Source organism: Colletotrichum higginsianum, chromosome 5, assembly GCF_001672515.1.
Source record: "Colletotrichum higginsianum IMI 349063 chromosome 5, whole genome shotgun sequence".
Taxonomy (NCBI): Eukaryota; Fungi; Ascomycota; class Sordariomycetes; order Glomerellales; family Glomerellaceae; genus Colletotrichum; species Colletotrichum higginsianum.
Window position 1 is genome coordinate 3,137,954 of NC_030958.1, and position 20,377 is coordinate 3,158,330.

The 20,377-nt window shown below is 56.0% G+C and overlaps 7 protein-coding genes across 7 annotated transcripts; 4 read left to right on the forward strand and 3 right to left on the reverse strand.

The window, feature by feature from the left end:
- Window positions 1–85: 85 nt before the first annotated feature.
- Window positions 86–1,427, forward strand: CH63R_07816 (Histidinol-phosphate aminotransferase; the record flags this gene model as incomplete). The annotated part of the gene is made up of 2 exons (XM_018302790.1): window positions 86–159; window positions 251–1,427. 2 exons carry the CDS (start codon window positions 86–88, stop codon window positions 1,425–1,427), a joined length of 1,251 nt encoding a protein of 416 aa, XP_018157568.1.
- Window positions 1,428–2,928: 1,501 nt separating this feature from the next.
- On the forward strand, window positions 2,929–4,299 carry CH63R_07817 (glycosyl hydrolase family 76; the record flags this gene model as incomplete). The annotated part of the gene is made up of 3 exons (XM_018302791.1): window positions 2,929–3,022; window positions 3,077–3,156; window positions 3,274–4,299. The coding sequence occupies 3 exons, from the start codon at window positions 2,929–2,931 to the stop codon at window positions 4,297–4,299; spliced, it is 1,200 nt and encodes a 399-aa protein (XP_018157569.1).
- Window positions 4,300–5,459: 1,160 nt separating this feature from the next.
- Window positions 5,460–6,271, reverse strand: CH63R_07818 (uncharacterized protein; the record flags this gene model as incomplete). Its single annotated transcript, XM_018302792.1, has 3 exons — window positions 5,460–5,820; window positions 5,900–6,036; window positions 6,119–6,271. The coding sequence occupies 3 exons, from the start codon at window positions 6,269–6,271 to the stop codon at window positions 5,460–5,462; spliced, it is 651 nt and encodes a 216-aa protein (XP_018157570.1).
- Window positions 6,272–9,402: 3,131 nt separating this feature from the next.
- CH63R_07819 (uncharacterized protein) lies at window positions 9,403–10,121 on the forward strand (the record flags this gene model as incomplete). Its single annotated transcript, XM_018302793.1, has 2 exons — window positions 9,403–9,674; window positions 9,770–10,121. The coding sequence occupies 2 exons, from the start codon at window positions 9,403–9,405 to the stop codon at window positions 10,119–10,121; spliced, it is 624 nt and encodes a 207-aa protein (XP_018157571.1).
- Window positions 10,122–10,879: 758 nt separating this feature from the next.
- CH63R_07820 (Large conductance mechanosensitive channel protein) lies at window positions 10,880–11,809 on the reverse strand (the record flags this gene model as incomplete). The annotated part of the gene is made up of 4 exons (XM_018302794.1): window positions 10,880–10,942; window positions 10,995–11,139; window positions 11,306–11,506; window positions 11,631–11,809. 4 exons carry the CDS (start codon window positions 11,807–11,809, stop codon window positions 10,880–10,882), a joined length of 588 nt encoding a protein of 195 aa, XP_018157572.1.
- An 817-nt stretch (window positions 11,810–12,626) lies between these two features.
- On the reverse strand, window positions 12,627–13,604 carry CH63R_07821 (SUR7 protein; the record flags this gene model as incomplete). Its single annotated transcript, XM_018302795.1, has 2 exons — window positions 12,627–13,138; window positions 13,193–13,604. 2 exons carry the CDS (start codon window positions 13,602–13,604, stop codon window positions 12,627–12,629), a joined length of 924 nt encoding a protein of 307 aa, XP_018157573.1.
- A 1,429-nt stretch (window positions 13,605–15,033) lies between these two features.
- On the forward strand, window positions 15,034–20,284 carry CH63R_07822 (ABC multidrug transporter; the record flags this gene model as incomplete). Its single annotated transcript, XM_018302796.1, has 12 exons — window positions 15,034–16,197; window positions 16,252–17,265; window positions 17,318–17,491; window positions 17,541–17,706; window positions 17,767–18,117; window positions 18,183–18,306; window positions 18,368–18,439; window positions 18,522–18,548; window positions 18,603–18,667; window positions 18,732–18,897; window positions 18,974–19,951; window positions 20,044–20,284. 12 exons carry the CDS (start codon window positions 15,034–15,036, stop codon window positions 20,282–20,284), a joined length of 4,542 nt encoding a protein of 1,513 aa, XP_018157574.1.
- Window positions 20,285–20,377: the final 93 nt, after the last annotated feature.

The following is a 20,377-nucleotide window of genomic DNA, read 5'->3' on the forward strand; positions in this document are numbered from 1 at the left end:
TAGATGAGATTTCATTATAAGGATACAGTCCAACTCACAATTCAGCCGGGCATCTCATCATCGAACCTGGACAACCCGAGTCGAAATGTCGCCCTTTAACCTAGAAAAGTGTGCACGCCCGAACATTTTGGCCCTTGAGCCTTATCGTTGTGCAAGAGAGTAAGTCAACCCTCACAAAAGCTCATAACACCCTCCTTTCCTCGCCAGCATGAGCTGCAGCAGCGTGTTAACAAACCCACCCCCTTTACAGCGACTACAAGGATGACGGGACCAATGTTCTTCTCGACGCCAACGAGAACGCCTACGGCCCGTCTCTGCAGCCCGACTTCGAGGCTGGCAATCTGGGCATCGACTTCCTCGGGCTGAACCGCTACCCGGACCCGCACCAGCCGGAGCTCAAGCAGCTACTCTGCGACCTGCGCAACACGCACACGCACACGACCAAGGACCTGAAGCCCGAGAACCTCTTCGTCGGCGTCGGCAGCGACGAGGCCATCGATGCCCTGCTGCGGTGCTTCTGCGCCCCTGGCAAGGACCGCATTCTCACCTGCCCGCCGACGTACGGCATGTACTCGGTCTCAGCGCAGATCAACGACATCAGCATAGTCAAGGTGCCACTGAAGTCCGCTCCCGGGTTCGGAATGGACACGGACACCATCCTTGACACGCTGAGCCGTGAGGGCGACACGATCAAGCTCGTCTACCTCTGCACGCCAGGCAACCCGACGGGCTCGGCGCTGGCCAAGGCGGACGTCCGCAAGGTTCTCGAGCACCCGACGTGGAACGGCGTCGTGGTCCTCGACGAGGCCTACATCGACTTCGCGCCCGAGGGCAGCTCGCAGGCTGAGTGGGTGCTCGAGTGGCCCAACCTCGTCGTGATGCAGACGCTGTCCAAGGCGTTTGGCATGGCGGGCATCCGCCTCGGCGCCGCCTTCACCTCGCCGCCCATCGCGCGTCTCCTAAACGCCATCAAGGCGCCGTACAACATCTCGACGCCGACGAGCGCGCTCGCGCAGTACGCCGTGTCCGACAAGGGCTTGACCGTCATGCGGGCCAACCGGGCTAGGATCCTGGCGCAGCGGGACCGCATCATCGCCGAGCTGCCCAAGGTCCCCGGCGTCGGCAGGCTGCGGGGCGGCACAGAAAGCAACTTTCTGCTGTACGAAATGCTGGACGCCGCGGGGAGACCGGACAATGTCACGGCGCTGGCTGTATACGAGCGGCTGGCAGAGAACAAGGGCGTCGTCGTTCGGTTCCGCGGCAAGGAGCACGGTTGCCTGGGGTGCCTGAGGATCACGGTCGGCACCGAAGACGAAGTCACGCGGTTCCTGGCCTCGATTGAGAAGGTTCTGGGCGAGGTCCGCGGCGCCGGGCGGCAGCCGGACGAGGAAAAGAAGGAGGCGGCAGCAAGCGGTGTGGTCGCTTAGACGATGTGGGATGACTTATGCATAGACGATAGAACAATAAAAAACACGTCAAAGACTTGACCATGCTACCGGATGGGCCGGTACGTCACGACTCGAATGCATCAGATCACATACCGATGGCGGCCCAGAGATACTCCTTTGGCTTGCTGCCTTATGGGCTTGCTCAAAAACATTCAAACAGCAGTTTATGTGGAAAAGTGCGGCAATCCTTCAACTAATCAAGAGCAAGCGGCAGCCCAATACGCAATGGTCCATGGAACGAATAATACTCCTTGTGGCAGAAGACGGGACACCGTGGATCAGCGACATCGAGTCGAGCATTGCCTATTGAGCTCTGTAATTTTCTTCACACCTGACATCGCCTAAAGTTTGCTGTCAAGCTGTTGCTTATCTCCCATGCTCCCTTTACGTTTACTACCTGCCTAGGTTAAATTCAACGATAGGGAAGCGCCAAACACATTCGATTGAGATCTAGTCTGTCACTCCGTCCACGTCGTTGGTGAGGCCCGGTACTCGGCACAGCGCCACCGGGCCTCCTAAGAACCATCGAAGATTGGGGTAGAAAGCCTCTTCCCCCCTGACCCCTTTATGGAATAGGGCTAAAACTGGGTACGTCGCTGTTTCGTGTGTCGAGTTCGAAGTAACGGTAACCCGAGCTAGCGGCTGTCGAGGAAATCATGTCCCGAACAAGCGCCCAATCAGCGATTCCTCTTTGACACGACACCTAGATTGATCCATCATGGGGATTGCTTGGACACGATTGACAATCATCAAGCCCCTCGGCATATGTCGTCTGCGCCGCACTGAGAAGGTTCATCTCACCTCCCCCGCTCTTCTGAGTTCCCCCCTTTGCGGCGGCTCCGGCTCCGACCCCGTTGCTTCCCCTGTTTGGGTAGAGTGCGTGCCTGACTAACGCAACCGCCGCCGTTTCCATTCTCACCCAACTGCCCCCCCTACTTCCGCCCCCTCCTCTAGCCAACGGCAACCTTTTGAATGTTTGTACCTTCATGCTCGACCCAAGGATACCAAGAGTAAACATGGAGAGCCAACCAAGGACCTCCCGAGAAGCTTGTACTTGGGCTGCCAGGGCCCGCGAGATTTGGTGCACCAGTGACAAGAATATTTTCGTACCCCCTTCCGCAACCCCCTGAACCCCACGGGTGCAACGTCCAGGTCATTAATATAACTGACTGCTTCAGCTGCTTGTTGGAGCAACCGTCATCCGCGCAGAATATATGCCATCATGGGTCGCTAGTGCCTCTCGACCTTTGTATTCCCACATCTCCCTTGAAAGGCGTCTCTCTGCCGCGGCTCTCTCTTTCGTCTCCTTCGCGGAGCCTTCTTGTCCTTGTCCTTCCTCGACTTGTCTCTTTATGCACATGATTATCTAGAGCATTGTTCCTAGAGTACATTTCCAAACGAGCCGTGACCACTTCGACATCGTCCGGCCCACCAGCACCTCCTTGCACTCGCCCAAGGTGGGTTATCGTCGGGTATCACGATGGCGTTCGTCAAGCTTGCTCTTGTTGCCTCCGTGGCTGTCACTGAGGCGTTTGCTCTCACTGCGCCCAACACACTTGATGTGGCCAACCCAGGTTAGTATAGACGTTTATAAGAAGCTCTATGTGCATGGCTCTGATTCGTTTTAGACTCCGTCAAGGCAGTTGCTAGTAGTCTTGCCTTTGGTGCCATGTCATATTACACTGGCAATGTTTCCAGCGACCCAAAAGTGTGTATATCTATGTGCGTAAGAGAGAGAGTGGGGGAGAGGGGGGGGGATGAATCCGACGAAATATGGCCAGAACCCTTGGAGAAACAGCCGACCGATGACCTAACACGTTCCTAGATGGTTGGTGACTTGCCGGAGCCATACTACTGGTGGCAAGCCGGCGCCCTCTGGGGAATTATGATGGATTACTTTCACTACACCGGCGACCCGACATATAACGACGTGGTCACGCAAGCCCTCACCGCCACTGTCAACACAGGCCCGAACTTCGACTACATGCCGCCGGAGCACGCGTCCGAGGAGGGCAACGACGACCTCGGCTTCTGGGGCTTCGCTGTCATGGCCGCTGCCGAGCGAGGCTTCCCCCAGGCCAACGCCAGTATCCCTTCCTGGCTCACCATGGGCCGCAACATCTTCAACTCGCTCGCCACGCGCTGGAACACGACGCACTGCGGCGGCGGTCTCCTGTGGCAGATCTACGAGAGCAACCCCAATGGTCTCAACTACAAGAACTCGGTCAGCAACGGCGGCTTCTTCCAGCTCGGCGCCAGGCTGGCCGCCGCCACGGGCGACGCCGCCTACGTCGCCTGGGCCAACCACGTCTGGGACTGGTCCGTCAACGTGGGCTTCATCGACAAAGACCTCAAGGTATACGACGGTGCCGACGCCCGCGACAACTGCAGCAAGACGAACTACCTGTCCTTCACCTACTCGACTGGCATCTACCTCTACGGCGCCGCCGTCATGGCCAACTACACGGAGCAAGAGGTCTGGAGGGAGCGCACCAGGAAAATGCTGGAGACGACGCGTTCGAGCTTTTTCTCACCCGCTGAGAACAGCACAAACATCATGTACGAGCCCGCCTGTGAGACGGTCAACACCTGCAACACGGACATGAAGACTTTCAAAGGGTACCTGTCTCGCTTCCTCTGGCAGTCGGCCGTCGTCATGCCCGAGCTCCTCCCCCAGGTCAAGGAGATTCTGGTGCCGTCCGCCCTCGCCGCTGCCCACGTGTGTGAGGCCACGGAGACGAATGTCACATGCGGCCAGAAGTGGTACGTAGGCGGTAGTGACGGCAGCCTTGGTCTCGGCCAGACCATGAGCGCCCTTGAGATCGTCCAGGGTCTCATTGTCAGTCACTAGTAGGTGTCGGCTTTGTCCATCCCCCGAAGCCTACGTCGGCCAACAACCCCGGTTGCCAACTGTTGCTGGCCCCTTTCCCTACCTGTATACATTACATACACAGAACAGCCCGGGAGTCCGCTGCTCGTCAACGACAGGCACAATTATCCGGGCGTCTGCCAGCCGGTTGTGCAAACGACGTTAACAGCAAGGCCAGTCCCGTGGATAGCACATCAGTGCCCCTGGACAACTCGACGGTCAGGAATCCACAAGATAGTGGCGCTATTCACATCGGTTGGATACGGCCAAGCACTTTTGTGGCGGCCTTGCCGCTTTGAATACTTGGGCTACTGTGACCGAGGTTGTCGAGACGAACCAACAGGGGTAACATTCCGATCTAAAGAGCTGTAAGACCTCGTCTGTTCCCAAAAAGGGACAAGAAAAAAAAGTCACAATGTTCATGACTGTAACCCTGCTAAGCGTGCGATGAGTCTTGTATAGACGATAACCCAGACCAATCAGTGCCTTGTTCCTTTCCATGGACAACCAACTTCATCATGGTGGCCTATCTGATACGTACGCCAACATGGCCTTAGCAACCACTTTGACTAGGGCCCAAATTCATCACTTGCTCCTCGGCCGATGGGGGCGAAAATAAACGAGGCGGAATCATCTCGTGAAGGTTGATCAACGCCGGACGGGGAAAAGGCGAGCTGCCCTCCTCAACCCAGTTGATGATGTGTATTTGTTTTCAGTCGTTAAACTGTCCCTTGATCGCAAACTTGTACAACGCCGATACGGGGTATAACTCCAAAAACAGGAGCACATTGTAAGTAGCAGTAAAGATCTGAACGGCAAAACTCACCCCAACAGAACGGGGCGGGTTGTTGAAAGAAATCGAGAGAAAAAACCCCGTTGAAAAAAGACAATGGGCCTCGCCAAATAACCCGCTATGTATACCCACTTGATGAAAACGAGGGTATAACTCCAGTAATGTGTGACCCCCTATTCTCAGTTGTTCGATCCAGAATTCCTTCCTTGTCCTGCTCCATATGCTGCCATTCTAACGGGAAGATGCTGCGTTTTGTTTTCGCTCGTTGAGGTTCTCGCCAAGTCAGGGTTATCGGCACGCCTGTGCGCGCGACCTGGTGTACGTCGCTCGCGCGAAGGGTATTTGCTCCTCATGGTATCAGAGTAACAAGAACCATGGTGCATAATGACACGGCAAGAGCCCAGCCAGAAACGAGACGCGAAGCAGCGCTGGGATTGGTCTCGGCGGGTATTGAGGAAGAGATGGTGCCTGTGTAGAGGAAGTCGTCGTAATTGGGGTTGTCGGCCGTGGTAGGCGCTGCGGTCGCCGCAGGATCGTGATCAGCCAGTGTCAAAACACCCCATTGCACCTCGGAGCCGGTCATGGTCGAGGTCCATGATACTTCGGTCGGGCCTGTGTATTTTCCGTTGACATATCCGCTTCTCAAACTCGAGTATCCAGAGCACGTCGCGGCTGTCGTCCCACTCAGCGTGCATCCCAGGTCGGCGATACTACGACCAGTCGCATAATGGTTAGTTGCCAGAGCTTCTTGGAGGCGACGCCAAGGGTCGGGCGAGTGATGGCACTTACAGTGTCGACGTCTTGGTGCCATGAAACTGGAGCGTGTTCTCGCCTTCGGCAAAGATGAAGGGAAACTCGACAGCGAGGTCACAGTTGGGCGGTGTTTGCGGCGCGCAGAAGATGGTGTAGGTTGTTTCTTTAGCGTCCTGCAGCGGAAGCATTGTCAGACTAGAACAGCAGCATTGGAGGAGGCGAGGGGGTGGGGAGCGGGTTGGAAAGGCATCGTACACTTGAGATGACGCTGCCCCGCAGCTGCGACCAGCTCTTAGCATCGTAATGCGGAAGGTAGATGGGGACAGTGGTGGTATCATCGGCGCGAGCAACATTCGAAGAGAACAAGCAAAGCGACAAAAAGGCGAGGAAAGGCTGTGGGTAATGCATCGTGACGGTATGGGAGCAGCGCCAAACGTGAACCGCGGAGGGTCGAGAGACAGGTAGCTAAGGGTGCAGTGAGAGGCTCGGCGTCAGGTGCTGGCTACCGGAGGTGGTTCATCGGGCATCCGGCTTGTTAGGTAGGTAGACAAGACGCAATGCAGCGAACCGACCTGATGGTACGGAAGCTAGAGCTGAACCGGGACAGTACTGGCAGCGGGCCGCCGGTACTACGATTCAGCTTGGAGGAGAGGAAAAGCCGGAGGTGAAGGTTGTCGGTTGTTTCTCGCGGTCCGCGGAAAGTGGATTCGGCGTGTCTGATGAGAGACCCTTGCTATGGCATGGGACAATCGTAGCGAGGCGTTCCACGCAGACGCAACGACAGCGAACGAAACGGTCGAGAGGAAAATGCCCTCCTGTACTGTACTGTAGGGGTACGGGGTACGGGTAGAGCTGTCGGCAACGGTGAACCAGGGCGCGAGTATGTCGCGGCAGCTGGTGGGTGGGAGGGATCTCGGTTCCTTAAAAGAGGAAAACAGACATGGGGCCGAGGAGATGGAAGAAGGATTCCGGTGACCGACGTCAAGTGAGCAGCGAGACCAGAAGCTGGGCATACGAACACAACAGACTGTATCCGTAGAGTGTAGAGAGAGGGAGGGAAAGGGCGCGCTTTACAGCTCTTTTGCCAATGCGCCGTCCTTGCCGGCCAAGGCTGGGCGGGAGAGAAAGAGACGAGCAAGAGTGCATTCTTTTTTGGCAAAATGGAAGCCAAGCCTTTGGAAAAGGGCTCGGAGTCAGCATAGGATCAGAGACTCAGAGGTGGCGCCCCTCAGGTCTCCACGCCGGGCAAGAGTGCCAAAGTGCCCAGTTGGCTTGGCCCTTTTGCCTTCTCCAGTGTGTACCCGACGGTCGCCCGATGGCGGATGCATGCTTGACTTGGGTGGTTGGAGAGAGGAGGGAGGGACATGGGAGGTGTGTACGAGTGTGTGCTGGGCGGACAGGCGTCCGGCCTAGTGGGAAACGAACGGCGGCTGGGAGAGAAGAGAAAGAGTGAGACAGAGCCAGAGCCAGAGCGAGAGAAACGACCGATCAGAGGATGGAAGGGGAGGAAAGCCAAGAAATGCCAAGACCGCGAAATTCGAGAAAATATGATGGACGGGGTAGGCACGGCCGCCCGAAATGTGGGTAACCCTTGAAGGTAGAGACTAGAGAGGCTCCTGAGTGGACGGAACTTGCCAGCAAGCAGGAACGCAAGGGTACGTAGCTGCTAAATGATGCGTCCACCTCTGTCTACCTTTACCCAGGTACCTCGACAGGCCCCTACGATGTACCTACCTACTCGTACAGTGGTGGTAGGGTCCTCCCCTCCCCCTCTTGGCCCCCCGCTCCGCTGCGTCTTCCTTTCCTGAGACACGGGAGACGGACGCTCTGCATGGGAAACGCACCGTTTTCTCTGGCGCTCACTATCGCAATCGTACATACAAACACTTGGGATTCTCTTCATCACAGCATCGAAATCAAGCACATCCTTGTCTTCCGAGAGCCTCCAGCTGCAGACCACATGTCGGTCGTCTTTGCAGTCTATTCCGCGTCCTGTGACATCACCGGAGGAGAGCCCTTTCTTCGTGTTGCTCTGCCTCTCTCACCCCGGCGACTACGTTTTGGCATTGAGAAGGCCCACTGGTACAAGGGGACCACGACATACGAGTATGTCTAATCCCATCGGCATCCCGTCCTGTCTTTTTTCCCGCCCCCTTGACAAGCTCCGAGCCTCCGACGTTTCTGCTCAAGGCCGCTCCCCTTTCCGCTCGCTGCACCAGGAACCGAGGAAGTCGCTGCCAATGGGACCTAATGTCGCTACGTACGACGGTGTATCTGAATGATCCAAGTAGCGCAGGATGCGGAGCACATCAGTTCGTGGCTGCCGCGACCAGAGAAGAGGCGATGACTTCGTCACCACGTTTAGCGTCTAGCCCAGCAGCCTTTATCGCATCCCTATCACGTCCATCCTATGCTATCAACTACTGATACTGGCATCACGGTGTCTGTGTCGTACTGGTCTACGGTTCTCGTCCCGTCTTCCGTCGTCCAATTTATTCATGCTTCAAGGGCCTTCGTTGTTGTTCTTCATCTGATCCTTTCCGCTCCGCCCGGAGCACCACGCAACCAGGGCGTCTTTCAGTCTCACCGCAAACGCCTTGGCGCAGCTGGGCCTACGGCATCCGGAGGGCCACTGCTCTGCCGAGATGTGACGACGAAAGACAACAAGCCCGCGTCGACAGCTCGTTTCCCCAGCGAAACACCTTATTGGACGTCATCGAAAGAGCACGGGTGATCATGTACAAATGCCGAAGTTGGGTACAATGCAGCCTCTCGTTCCGGAGTCCCTGAGATGATCAGCCCCGGACTTACCAAAACAGACCCACTGCTATCGCCCGTTTGAACAGCAAAAGAAAGTTCGGCTGCTCGCCAAGCCAGTATTCAGAGACAAGCCATGCGCGACGATGCATCAAATAGTCGTGAATACCTTCCCGAGCATCGAAGAAACAGAGATGCGCTTCGGAGATCGGTCTAATTACAATCCGTGACTGTCATTACACATATTCATGCCAATCAACGGAGATCGCCGCCAGAATATGTAAACTCGACCCCCGCATCCAAGCATTCATTGATGACATCAACATCCTCAGTGATTCATATGCGAAGGCATCATACCCTAACATGCATCAAGGCATCGGTTGGCGTCAGCTAGCCACCATAGCAACAAACGAGAGTCGGAATGAACTCACTGGTTCGTCTACTGGGTCGCTCTTCTACTCTCAATCGGAGCACTGGCAGGAGGCTATGGTTCGTACGCGATCAAGTCGTGTGATTGATTCCTTACTGTAGCCTAGAAGATAGAACCAACGGGCTGGGATTGCATTTCGCTTCCAAAAAGCAGCTAGGACGCTACGAGCGCTTGGCCGGAAAGGGAATGAATTTTTGGGAGCCCCATATGCTTCACTGCGGCACAGTCGGATTTGAAGGAAATTGTCATTAACGAAGGGGGCATATGTTTGGTTGCGAACCCGCGCGCTTGGCCACAGGAGAGGCAGTCATTTGTTCATGATTCCGTATCAACGTGTCCATTACATTTCACAATGAAGAGCTTCGCAACGGTCCTCCTTGCTGTCTTGGGCGGCGTCACGGCGCAGACGACGACAGTTATTGAGGTCGTGAACCCCTTTTTCGGACACAACCCCTTTGATGCCTCTATTGTGGATGTCAACCCTACCGCGACAACGTACGCCGTGTACTGCCAAAGAAACAGCACCAACTACCAGTGTCGAGGCGATCCTTCCGGCAGCACCATGACACTTGTGGGGGGGCCTTCCACCGTCGAGGTCCACATCGAGCAGCCCGAAAGCGGACTGTATGTTCTGACTTGTAACAAGCTGTGTCTCATCACCAGCGCCTCAACAGTTCGGCGGGTGGGAAGCAAATGGCTGACCACGTGGCTTTCTGTAGCTCGACCCAGTTCATTGGCACCATCTCGGGAGGCCAGCTGGATTACGAAGGCGTCATCATGAAGAACGGGAGGACTGCCCAAATCGCCCACATGGTCATGTCGCCCGTCACGAACGAGGACGCCCGCGTGCCCCTCACCGTCACCGCCGGCGTTGAGAAGCTGCTGGCCCAGGCCACAGCGACGACGGAGTCCGGCGGCGCGCAGTCCGGGCCGACCGCGACTGGCACCCAAGCCACGCTGACGTCTACCCCGACGTCCACGCCAAACGCCGCTGTGTCGCGGGCCGGTCAGAAGCGGCATTTGAATGGGATCGCCGGTGCTGCTGCTGTGGCGGCAGTCATGATGCTCTAATCCGCATTAGAGACTTTATTGAAGTGGGAGGGGGGCTTCAGCATGCGAAAGAAGATGCGCCACGAAGAAGATACGCATCAAGACAGCGGTTTGTCAAGGGAAGAGAAGAGTCGGCAATACTAATCTAATGCTCTTTGAGGCCTGGCGACTGTGGTTTGCGCCGTTTCTGGCTGTCCACGGGAGAAGTCGTTGTTTGCCGCGGCGCATGAAAGACAATTCCTGCTCACTGTCCCGAGGCAAAGAAAGGCTCCTTGTGATTATGCGTCTTGTTCACTGTTTTCAAGGCGTCTGTTTGTCGAGAAGTCAGACTGTCGTTCGTCTGTATGCCGAATGACGAGCTGTAGGGCTTGCGTAAGGTGTCTAGGGGGCAGCCACGAAGGTAGTATGAATGGGATAGTTCTGTTTATCTATGGAGCGACTTCCACGAGGCCCTGACAGCCCGATACATAGTAGCGGGAGCGTTTAACGGCGGAGAATCTAAATGGTTGGCACTCATGCTTCTTTGCTTGTGAGGCGACGACGGATCGAAAACGAAGCTTATGGTTCTTTTCTCGGCCCAAAGAAGCTGTTGGGTATGAGAATAATGATACAGGAAGATAACTATGCCGAGGAATGCTCTCACCCCCCCCCACCGGCAACACATTCGCCATGTCAAAACACTGATCCAGGACAAGGGCACTTGGCCATGCACGCCGCCGAGTTACTCCCCGTTTTATTCCAACCATGCAGATTGCTTCCAACACTTGAAGGCATGAAAACTAACGGTGAGCCCGGTCTTCGCGGCCATCTTGCCAGCTGGTGCAGTTGACGCAGCGTTGCGCCTGGCGAGGGGTGTTAGCCATCGCCTTCCTTGCGGCGAATTCCTGGACTTACCTTATTGCTAATTCGCTTGCGGCAGTACTTGCACTTAACAGTATGCTTAATAATCGGTTCTGGGGAGAAGAACTGGAAGACGTGGGCCAGACCGTAGAGGGAGATGCCGACGCAGAGGAAGGAGACGAGTTGGTTAAGAAAAGAGCTGCGGGCTCGTGTTAGTCGCGCCATTGATATTTCAACTAGCAAGTCTTTTAACACAACGATTCAGCGAGAATCGTGTATGAGGCACGCCAGAAGCCGTGTAAATGGGAAGTAAGGGGGTAGAAAGGGGGGGGGGGGGGCGAGAGCGAAGCACACGAGAAACATACCCATAGGCGAGGACGACGGCACCGTCGTCCTTGGCGCGCTCGAGGGTCGTGTACTTGTTATCGTGGTTGTAGTTGGGCCCACCTCGAAGGACGGCGAACTTCTGCTCCATGTTGCGGTTGAGCGGGAAGATGACGGAAATGGGGGGCATGATAATGTTCTGCACGAAGCTGTTGACGAGGGTGGTGAAGGAGGCGGCAATACTGTGAGGAGGGAGATAGGTGTGAGCCTGACGAACCAGACAAGACTCTTCCCCCGACTTCCCCGACTCGGCACAAATGCACGGGGGACGAGACGGGTTTTAAGGGGGAGGAGGATAAAACCCACATCAGACCAAAGGCGATCTCAAGGATGTTGCCTTGCAAAGCGAAATCGATGAAGCCGTCCCAGAAGCGGCGTGCCTTGTCCCGGCCTCGACCGAGAAGCGACTCTCCCTCGTCGACGTCACTGTTGCCTCGCATGTTGGCCGCGGAGGACATGCGGTCTGCGAAAGGGAGGGAGGGCATGTTGCTGAGATTATCTATCGCGCTCGAATCTTGGGGCAAAGACGAGAAATAACAGAGGAGCAGGGCCCCGAGGACAAGGACGGAAGAGCTTGAACGGACCTCAGAAAACGTGAGTACGCCGACATGTTAAGGCTGCGTGGTGTGAGAGCAGGTATTTGGGCCGAGCGAGAGGTGTAGTTGGACAGTGGAGCGATCGGAGAGCCATGCTTGGGTTCGGCCGGAATTCGAGACTGGGCAGTGGTTGCCTGTTTGGAAGGGATGACGTACCCCACATTCCGGGATATGGGACGCCGGAGCCGGCAGGCGGGTCCCGGGATTGTTTGCGAGGGGAGGGCCGGGCCTTTGCCAGTAAATGAGGCCGATAGGCCCGTCATATTTACACAAAAAAGCGTCGACAAGTAGGAGAGGTAGGTACCATAGGAGAAAGTCGAAATGATACATTCACAACATTCACGAGGCTTCGGTTCATCTGGTAACCGCGGAATTAGCTGAGTGTTATTTCTCACACCATTGGCTATTGAGGTGGTTCTGAACAATCTTCACTAAACCGTGCATTCTGAGGGTCCGTGTATCGCAACACTGGTATCTCGGCAAAAAAAAAAGGAAAGTAAAAAGGATCGTGATGTCGGGAAACAGCTGTGGTATACCGGCTACCATGCCACTGACTCGACAAAGGTATCGTTGCAAAATCAAATCGCTTCCGTGTCGTAGCTTTCCCTATTCGAGATTCAAGAGACGCACTAGTGTTACCCTCACCCTCTTTTCTTTATTTTTCTGGTTCTGTTGGTGATAGATCATGCGAAACGCGCATGCACCTTTAAAAGCTGCCCTTCTGGTGGCGACGCTTCTCGCTGAAACCACGCCTGCGAGTCGATCGCCTCTCGACGCAGAACTGCGTAACCCAGTAGACGGCGGCTGCGAACATGACGGCGAATGCGACCCACGAAATGATCATAAACTTCTGTCCGGCCTCAGCCGAGATGCCAATGTCCTCGCCAATGTCTGTGATCTGCTTGGCGCCCTCCTTTGCGCCGATGGTCGTGATGAGACTGCCAGCAAATAGGACGAGGGCGGCCAGGATGGCGAAGACGAAGTTGGTCACCGTCGTGCGCTTCTTGAAGCCGAGGAAGAAGGCCGCAAGGGAGCCGAGGACAGCGAGGCCGGAGAAAGCGATGCCCAAGACGTAAAGGACCCAGATGGCGAGGAGGAACTTGTTGACCTTGTCCAGGGTGTCCTCGATGGTGTCGGGCCAGTTGAGGTCGGCGAGGCTCAGGCGCAGGGGACCGATCGAGAGCTCCTGGTCCAGCATCCTGGTGAGGTTGACGTTGGCTGGTCGGACGTTAGCACCGCATCACGGGACTGGATACGTGTTAGCACACTTACGACCAGGAGACGGCTGAGTGCAGTTGGTGACGTTCAGCCAGGCGTTGGGCGCCGTCACGTTGGGGGCGAAGTCGCCCTGGCATACGTCCATGAGGTGCAGCGAGTACCACTCAGAGACGCCCAGCTCGTCGGCGAGGCGGTCGGCAACGTCGTTGCCAATGTCGTTGATGATATCAGACACGCGGTCGCTGACGCCGTCGACGAACCTGTCGAGGAAGCCGTCCGTGGTCGACGCCGGGTCGGCTTCTTCGGTGGCGGTGGGGATCAGGTTGTAGCCCAGGGTCGACATGTTGAGGCGGACGACGTCGTAATCCTCCATGAAACCCTCCTTGTGGCCGGCGAAGAGTGCCAGGAAGGAGAGGACGAAGGCCACTATGGACAGCACCAGTGGTACTATCACGGTGAAATGCATGATGCCGGCGGTGGAGTATCAGGCTCGGGTTTGGTTCAACAAATGGAAAGACGGTTGGATGATGGGGTTGTTATCGGGCAGACAAGCGGGCGTACAGCAGATTATGTGACTTTGAACCTGTGATGTCGACGGATGCGCAATGGGCATTGCCTATTATTTTCTGGTATCACAACGATTGATTATGATTCTGGGCCCTTTTTCACAGGGGTTTGACGGCAAAGGGTCCTGGCCTTAAAGAGGGAGGGGAGAGCAAGCAGCCCGAAAGCCGTGGGTGAATCACAGCAACCCATTCTTCCAAGACCTTGCAAGGAGCAGCAATGATGCAACCGAGCAAGGTCTGACTGGGTGTGAAAGAACTATGGTGATGGGGACGATGGACAGGAACAAGGCCAGCTACCCACGCCATCGGCGTCACTCGACTGGACCACTGGACCACTGGACCGGGGGGCAGGGGGAGCGGGTAAGAATGGCATACTCGCGTGGCTTAGAGATGGCGAGTGAAGGGAGAGTGGTAGGTAGGTAGGGTTGGTCTTCGGAGCAAAGAGGCTACGGGAAGAGCACTGGCATCATCTTGGCCATTCGGGGAAGGAACAACACAGCAAAGTGCTGTCGAGCCTGACGTGGCCAAGAAATTTAGTCATGTGTTACCGGGTGTGGTTGTTGTTGTTCTGGTCCAGTTTGCGTCATCGGTCTCTTCTCTCTCTCTGAGCCACCGCATTTATTCCCCGGTCGGTCCTTCTGCATTATCGGCTATGGACCCACTTAACTACGCCGGTTAGCACCGTTTGGCCATCCATCGGATGACGCCCAGCAAAACCTGTTTGGACAAGACAGGAGGGCGACAGGGATGCAGCGGCAAGTTCTGGGGAGCCCACAGCCAGTCGAGACCCTGAAGGGTCCTGCTTCTGAGGCTGCTTACCGCTTATGGCCCTGGTCGGATCGTCTCTTTTCTTCCTGCCTGGCCTGGTTGTTCCAATCTCTCCTGCTCAACAGAGGGGGGATGGATTGAGTTTGTCCCATCCTGGCATGTTCATCCCAAGACGACGAAGTTTCAAACAACAACAAGTCGTTTTTGCAAAGAGTGCGAATGCCCTCACGTCGCTCTTCCTAACCCCTATGTTACCCCCTTATCTTATCCTCCCTTGCGCTTTCGGGGGCCAACGGCGCAGTAACACCAAATCATGCATCTCTCGTCTCAGTTTCTTTTGATTGCCGTGCTTACTCTCAGTCTCCCACCTTCCTTAATCAGGCAGTTGTTCCAGGGGATGAATCCTCCGGCCAAGACCGGGTTGTTGCTGAACGCCCTGTTTAAAAACGGCGGTCCTCCCGCTCTCAGGTTTCCATCGTCCTCTCTCCCCTTTCCCTTTCCTACCTACACAGGTACCCATTCATGACAGGTATTGTTCATCAAACAATAATTCACCTAGCTATGGCTACCTCATCCTCCATCGGATGCTTCCCAACTGCCGACGACGCCTTCGGCCCCATCGTCCAGAACTGCCGTCAAGGTTTCGACTTCACCCTGGCATTTGAACAATGCCTTTTCACAATCTTGCCGGCGTTGCTCCTACTGCTCGCCGCACCTCTCCGCCTCCGCCACCTCGCCAAACTTCCTCGTGCCGTATCCGGCACCGCCCTCCGCCTCGCCAAACAGGCCGCCATCGGTGTCCTTGCCGTACTGCAGCTTGCCCTTGTCGCGCTGTGGGCAACCCACCGAGAAGCGGGCCGCCTACGCACCGTCTCCATCGTAGCTTCCTGCGCATCCTTTGCCGCCGCAGTCATGTTTGGTGGTCTCTCGTCTATAGAACACGCGAAGAGCCTTAAGCCTTCGTCCATTTTGAATATATACATGCTCGTGTCCCTGGTGTTGGATGGAGCAATCCTCCGCACCGTATGGCTGTCGCACTTAAGCGTCACCATCAGCGCCGTCTTCTCCGCGTCTTTCGCGTTGAAGGCGGTCATCGTGATCCTCGAGGCTTGGGGGAAGACGCCCTACCTCGCCGGCGGTCGTCGGTCGTACAGCCCCGAGGAGACCAGTGGCATCTACAGCCGCGGTCTCTTTTGGTGGCTTACGCCATTGCTGCTGACAGGGTTTCGTCGTCTCCTGAAGCCGTTGGACCTGTTCGTCTTGGACAGGTCCATGTCGACTGCCGTGCTGGACGAGAGATTCTGGCGTGACTGGAACAAGGCGTCGTCGTTCTCGGCTGCTGTCCAGCCGGACGCATCACCTCTTACGAAGCGTCACCGGCTCATCAGGACCTGCGTCAGTACGCTGAAGTGGCAGTTGCTGGCAGTCATCCTGCCGAGGATATTTCTGCTGGGCTTCACCATCTGCCAGCCCCTGATCTTGAACCGATTCCTCGACTTCCTACAGAACACGCCGGAGGATGTCAACTACGGTTATGGTCTCATTGGCGCCTACGGCTTCGTATACCTCGGCATCTCCATCTCATCCAGCTTTTACTGGCACAAGGCTTTCCGATCCTTGGCCATGCTCAGAGGCATCCTGGTTACTGCCGTCTACTCCAAGACGACAGAGTTGCGCGTCGCACCCGGAGACAATGCTGCCGCGGTGACTCTGATGTCGACCGATGTACGTCCTCATCTCACCACGACTTCGTTGACTGACTACTTACATTGTGTCTAGGTCGATGCCATCATCCGTGCCTGGCGCGAAGTTCACGAGTTTTGGGCCAACACCATTCAAATTGCCCTCGCAACATGGCTTCTCAGCACACATCTCGGCTACGCAGCCTCCGGTCCCATCGTGGTCTCCGTCATTGCTTTGATCGCCACTGTCTTCTTCGCTCCTGCCGCCCAGAAATACCAAGTCATCTGGGTTGAGAAAGTTCAGAGGCGCATCGGTATTCACTTCCCTCCCAACGTCTCAGATGCCGTACTGACTTGTGATAAAGGCATCACCTCAGCCATGATTGGCCACATCAAAAGCATCAAGATGTCAGGACTGACGCAAAAGCTTTCAGAGACCCTGGCAGACCTCAGAATCGACGAGATGAAGGCGGCAACCCCATTCCGCGTCATCGGTGCCATCACCTCGGCCGTCGCGCAGGTGCCCCTGATGCTTGCTCCGGTGGTCGCCTTCGCCATGTACACGACCATCGCGGCCAAAACCGGTCAGACTCTTGATGCCACCAAGCTGTTTGCTGCTCTTTCTTTGATTATCCTGCTCGCGAATCCCCTCTTTTGGATGTTTGAGGTTGTCTTGGACATGAGCGCTGCCCTTGCGTGCTTCCAACGTATCGAGACGTATCTGACCGAGCCGCCTCGGGTTGAGTATCGGTTATTCCCTTCTGACCTACAACCTGGAACGCAGTCCACGGGATCATACGGGTCTTCCCAAGACATCCAACTACTAACTCTTGAGAACAGAGGAGAGCATGATTTGGAAAGGAACCCGAGCACAAGGCCTGCTCTTAGTGTACAGGAAGCATCTCTGAGCTGGAAGGATGAAGCTGACTCCATTCTGAGTGGTCTAAATTTCGACATACAGAAGGGCCAGCTGGTGATGCTTGTAGGGCCTGTTGCATCTGGCAAAAGCACTCTCCTGAAAGGCCTTCTTGGTGAAATACCTCACGTCACAGGGACGGTTGCCCTTTCCAGCACCCGTGTTTCCTGGTGCGAGCAAAACCCATGGCTGATCGTATGGACACCATCGAACCATAGCCCGGTGTCCGAGCTGACCAGCTGTATAGAACGAGACAGTTCGTAAGAACATCATCTGCTTCTCCGAGTTCGATCTACACCTCTATCGACAGGTTCTGAAGGCCTGCGACCTCGAGAAGGATCTCGCCCAGCTCCCAGAGGAGGACCTAACAATTATAGGCAGCAAGGGTATCGTCTTGAGTGGAGGCCAAAAGCAGCGTGTCGTAAGTGAACCCTCCAAAACGCATCATAGTTCGGACTGACGATGTGCAGGCCCTTGCCAGGGCTATTTATTCTCGGCCAGAGATCGCCTTGTTTGATGACATCTTCAGTGGATTGGATAATCACACTGCCAGAACCGTGTTTCAGCGCGTCTTCAGTGCTGATGAAGGCATGCTCAGGGCTTGGGGAACTTCAATTGTCCTTGCCACTCAGTCAGGTACAATCCCCTTTCAGTCATCAGGCCCGAAGTAAACACTTGACCAACAAGAAACTGTAGTGAGCTTTCTGTCCCGGGCAGACATGATCGTCACTCTCGGAGACGGCAAGATCGCAGAGATGGGAAGTTTCGAAAAGTGTCGAAACGCAGATGGCTATGTCGGCAATCTCGTTGCGTCGGGACCCCTCAGCCGAGATGAAGACAAGGCCCAACAAGAGAAGACCGCCAATGACACGACGTTTCAAGTGATACCAGAGAGGAAGACCAAGGCGGTCGAGGAGCAAGACGACAAGCGGCGGCAGCTGGGTGACTGGAGCGTCTACGGCTACTACTTTGGCAGTGTCGGGACCGTCCTTGTCGCCATCATGCTATTCCTCCAAGTGACCTGGGCCTTCTTCTCAACATTTCCGAGTAAGTCGATTTATTCTTCTATTTATCGTTTTGTTTGCGGCCCCTCGCTGACAACAGGTGGTTAGCTATTTGGTTAAAGTTCTGGACGGACGCCAACCTCGAGGCCCCAGGACGACTCGATGCCTACTATCTCGGCATCTACGCGGCTCTGCAAGTCGGAGGTTTATTTAGCTTTGCAGTACTCATCTGGTAAGCCCGCCGTGCTATGTGTTGTCAAGTTCAGCTTCTCATAAGACCCCTCAACAATCAGGTTCGTACTTGTCCCAGTAGCAGCGAAATCTGGAATCAACCTACACCAGAGACTTCTCAAAGCCGTCGTGCAGTAAGTTCCGACCCCCATCGTCCAACCAGCACCAGCTCAAATCTGATCACTTCGTTAGTGCTCCACTCTCCCTTTTCACAAGCACAGATATCGGCTCCATCACAACCCGGTAATTAATGGATGCCTCACTAGCCCTCCCATCAACACATCTAACACGCCTCAGATTTTCGCAGGACATCGGCCTGATCGACCGAAGCCTACCCCTGGCACTGGTGATTTCCCTTGCAAGTAAGAGTCCATGTTGCTAACAACTATTGTAAGCCGCAATGAAATTGACTCCTGGTTATCGCAGGCTTCTTCACTTGCATTGGCAAGGCCTTCCTCATAGCCTCGGCCTCATGGTACATCGCCATCAGCTTCCCCGTTCTAATTCTCGTCTTCTACTACATCCAGCGGGCCTACCTCCGCACCTCCCGTCAGCTACGTCTCTTGGACCTCGAGGAGAAAGCTCCCATCTAGTAGGTAGCAGCAGGAAAACAACCCCACTCATCCAAGACACTTGGTACCCTCCTCTAGAAACTGACACGAGCCCAGCACACACTTCCTTGAGACTCTCTCGGGCCTCGCAACCCTCCGCGCCCACGCCCTCACCCACGCCTCTATAACCCGTTCCCATGCCCTTATCGACCGCTCCCAGCGGCCCTTTTACATCCTCCTCCTCACCCAGCAGTGGCTCACCCTCGTCCTCGACCTCGCAACCGCCGCCCTCGCCGTCCTCGTCGTCGGAGTCGCCGTCCGCCTGCGCGCCACCGCATCTATCGGCCTCACGGGCGTCTCTCTTATCCAGCTCATCTCCTTCACTGAGACCCTCAAGATGCTGATCCAGTTCTGGACCTCACTCGAGACTTCCATCGGCGCCGTCGCGCGCATCAAAAACTTCTCCGAGGAGACAGTCGACGAGGTCGGAGATGACCGTCTGACACGGCACGACCGGGCATTGGAAACGGACCTGAAGAGCGGCTGGCCTGACAGGGGGGTCATAGAGATCTGCGACGTTTCCGCGTCTTACGACGCAACCGGCCCAGGTGAAGACGGAAAAACTGCCGCGACGAGGGCCCTGGACGGCATCTCCATCTCCATCCGCCCCGGCGAGAAGATCGGCGTCGTGGGCCGCACGGGAAGCGGCAAGTCCTCCCTTCTACTCGCCCTTCTGCGCCTCCTGCCGTTGTCCTCCGGGACTATATCGATCGATGGGAGGCCCATCGACTCCTTGCCCCTCCTGCCCCTGCGGTCAGCCCTCATTGCCATCACCCAAGACCAATTTATCCTTCCCGGGACGGTGCGGCAGAACCTCGACCCCCTCGGCACGGCATCCGCCGCCGGGGACGCCGCGGTCGAGTCGGCGCTCGCGCGCCTCGGCCTCTGGGACACAATCCGAGACAACGGCGGGCTGGACGCCGATTTCGCCGAGGAGGCGCTGAGCCACGGGCAGAGACAGCTGTTCTTCCTCGCGAGGGCCATCTTGAGGAGGCACGTAGGACGGGTGGTTCTCCTAGACGAGGCGACGAGCAGGTGTGTTTCCTCCCCCCTCCCTCCCTTTTAACTATAAGAAAGAGGGAAAAAGAAAAGAAAAGGACGACAGTGTGACTGATGAAACGTCCCAGCATCGACGCCCAAACCGAGAAGATGGTCAGAGACCTCGTCCGCGAAGAATTCAACGACCACACCGTCATCGCCATCGCTCATCGTCTGGGCACGGTCGCTGACTTCGATCGCGTCGTGGTGCTGGACAAGGGCCGCGTTGTCGAGGTCGGCAACCCCCAGGACCTCTTGCTACGGGCAAATGGAAGGTTCAGGGAGCTCTGGGATGCCAGCAGACAGCACGGAAGCCACGACGATGCTTAGTGTCGGGGAAAATCGCCTTGTTCGTTCATGGAAGAAGACAGCGCGCATGCTCAGGCCGGGTGGAACGATTTAATGTTCTTCCTGATTTCGTGT